The following is a 2,848-nucleotide window of genomic DNA, read 5'->3' on the forward strand; positions in this document are numbered from 1 at the left end:
CTGTTCATCTATTGTTTTTCTCTCTTTAAATCAACTACTCACCACATTTTATGTATTGCAGTGCTAGCTAGCTGTAGCTTATGCTTTCAGTACTAGATTAATTATCTGATCCTTTGATTGGGTGGACAACATGTCAGTTCATGCTGCAATAGCTCTGATAGGTTGGAGGACATCCTCCAGAAGTTGTCATAATAACTGTGTAAGTCTATGGAATGGGGTGAGAACCATGAGCCTCCTAGGTTTTGTATTGAAGTCAATGTACCCAGAGGAGGACGGAAGCTAGCTGTCCTCCGGCTACACCATGGTGCTACCTTACAGAGTGCTGTTGAGGCTACTGTAGACCTTCTTTGCAAAATAGTGTTTTTATCAATTATTTGGTGACGTGATTATATTAAATGTTTTACTATTTAAAAATGTATGACATTCACTGAGGAGGATGGTCCTCCCCTTCCTCCTCTGAGGAGCCTCCACTGATACACATATAAAGGTTTCCATATGTAAAAAAGAAACTCTTTACCCGTGCGAAATTTAATGATGGTATCAGCCACATACAGGAGATCGGAGCAGTAGTCCAGCGTGAGCCACAGTACCAGGTACGTCTCATCTATTTCCTTAAAGCATGTCCTAGAAAAGAAGGTCAAATTCTATTTCAAAATATCTACAAAACGACATTTCAATCGGTTTACATTTTCTGGGTCTGTGAGGTCTATTTATTATTCAGGTTTGTTATTGACCATTGGCACCTATAGAAATGGATCACTGGCCGCTATACTACAATGCTAAAATATATATTGAGCCAGGGAAATTAAATATTATTATTATTATTATTGTTATACGTTTGAGGCACCCACCTGCAGATGATGAGGACCCAGTTGTAGAAGATGGGAACGATCATGACCTGTAGCCATCCATAATAAAACTCCTCTGACGGGTCAACCACCCACTCCATCCATCTGATCGGGAGATGGGCACAGAGAGAAAGAAATGGATGATTCACATTCAGATGAAAGGCAAGGCCACTGTTGCTAAAGCCAAGTGAGATAACGACATCAACAATAACCATAACGGTAAAAGGAAGAAAAAAAAAGAAAAAAGTTGTCATGGTGATTAGATTAAGGAGTAACATTCAACAACATCAATCTAGAGCCTATATATACTCGTATACCTTATTCAGTAATAAATTGTGTCTATCACGTATCCGTCATGTTTTGCCCCAGTCTCTTACCTCACTTTGGGCTTTGCCTTCTCATCTTTCCTCTCCTCTTTCCCCTCCTCTTTCCCCTCCTCGTCCTCCTTCTGCATCCGATGCCACCTGAACACCCTCGCCCATCGGTTCATTCTGCCTCTTCTAATCTGTCAGGGTTTGGCCTCAATCATCTCTGGTGCTCGACCTTCACCTTCACCCGGACGGTACCTGCTAGTAATAATGGAGTATGAGTGCAAGGTGCCCACACAACGCTGTTGGCTGGTGTTTTAGCAACGTTGCCGTGTTAACATGACAACAAGCCAAGCCTACCTGAGCAGCGTCACACCTGTTGATCATGCTGGACTGTCTCCAGGGGACTCTAACCAGGCAGCAGGTAGATCCCTTCAGGGACTTCATTTGTTCGTGAACCAACTAGTGCTGTCCTGCAGCAGAGCATCCCAAAGGGTTTAGAAGGCGTCGATTTCTCAGTTTATTTGTTGGGGGTAGGCTATAAAACAAACAAACAAACAAAGATGGAATGTTAGCCTATGGTTTTATTAATTGAGCTCAAATATTTTCGACAGTCCTCCTCTGTGTTACCCTCACTCACCCCACATTCTATGTATTTTGGGGGGTCCAAGGTTCCTTGAAGGATGTCCTTCTTTCGCCCCTACTGTTGTAATTAAGTCAGGGGTCACCACAGATTATCTTTGAGGCTTCCATGGATTTTGCCTGAAATCCGATATGGTGTCCGAAATCCAATATGGCTGCCATAAAACCATTTGATGGAGGTTGATGACATGTAAATATGAATTTTGTATAAAAGTGGCACTGTCATGCCTCTGTTGTATTAGAATACCTGAAGCCAAATAGATTTTCACTTACAGCATATCAACAATTCTGAAAAATATAACAAGGCTTTTACAACACGAGCACACAGTTGCGTAACCAAGTGACAGGAAAGCAACCTGCAATTCAACAGTCAGCCACTCTAGTAGTGTTTACAGTGCGCTTCAGGAAGTATTCACACCCCTTGACTTTTTCCCACATTTTGTTGTGTTACAGCCTGAATTTAAAATGGATTAAATTGAGATATTTTGGTTACTGGTCTACACACAATACCCCATAATGTCAAAGTGAAATTATGTTTTTCAAAATGTTTACAAATTAATAAAAAATGAAAAGCTGAAATTTCTTGAGTCAGTAAGTATTCAACCCCTTTGTTATGGCAAGCCTAAATACGTTCAGGAGTAAAAATGTGCTTAACAAGTCACATAATAAGTTGCATGGACTCACTAATAGTGTTTAACATGATTTCTTTATGACTACATCATCTCTGTACCACACACATACAATTATATGTAATTTACAGAGTTTAATGGCTGTGATAGGAGAAAACTGAGGATGGATCAACAACAGTGTATTTAATCCACAATACTAACCGAATTGACAGAGTGAAAAGAAGGAAGCTTGTACAGAATAAAAAATATTCCAAAACATTCATCCTGTTTGTAACAAGGCAATAAAGTAAAACTGCAAAAAACTGTGGCAAAGCAATTACATTTTGGTCCTGAATACAAAGTGTTATGTTTGAGGCAAAACCAATACAACACATTACTGAGTACCACTCTCCATATCTTCAAGCATAGTGGTGGCTGCATC

The 2,848-nt window shown here is 40.2% G+C and overlaps 1 protein-coding gene across 1 annotated transcript in view; it reads right to left on the bottom strand.

Annotated features, from left to right (window-relative positions):
• Positions 1-1,338, bottom strand: part of cnga4 (cyclic nucleotide gated channel subunit alpha 4) — a gene marked incomplete at both ends in the record, with an annotated part of 17,718 nt that extends 16,380 nt beyond the window's left edge. The window contains 3 exons of the mRNA XM_084179739.1: positions 518-624; positions 852-953; positions 1,226-1,338. Coding sequence (XP_084035865.1) covers positions 518-624; positions 852-953; positions 1,226-1,338 — 322 coding nt within the window. The remainder of the gene's footprint in view (positions 1-517; positions 625-851; positions 954-1,225) is intronic.
• Positions 1,339-2,848: the final 1,510 nt, after the last annotated feature.

This window comes from Coregonus lavaretus (genome assembly GCF_964263955.1).
Source record: "Coregonus lavaretus genome assembly, chromosome: 16".
NCBI classification, from domain to species: Eukaryota; Metazoa; Chordata; class Actinopteri; order Salmoniformes; family Salmonidae; genus Coregonus; species Coregonus lavaretus.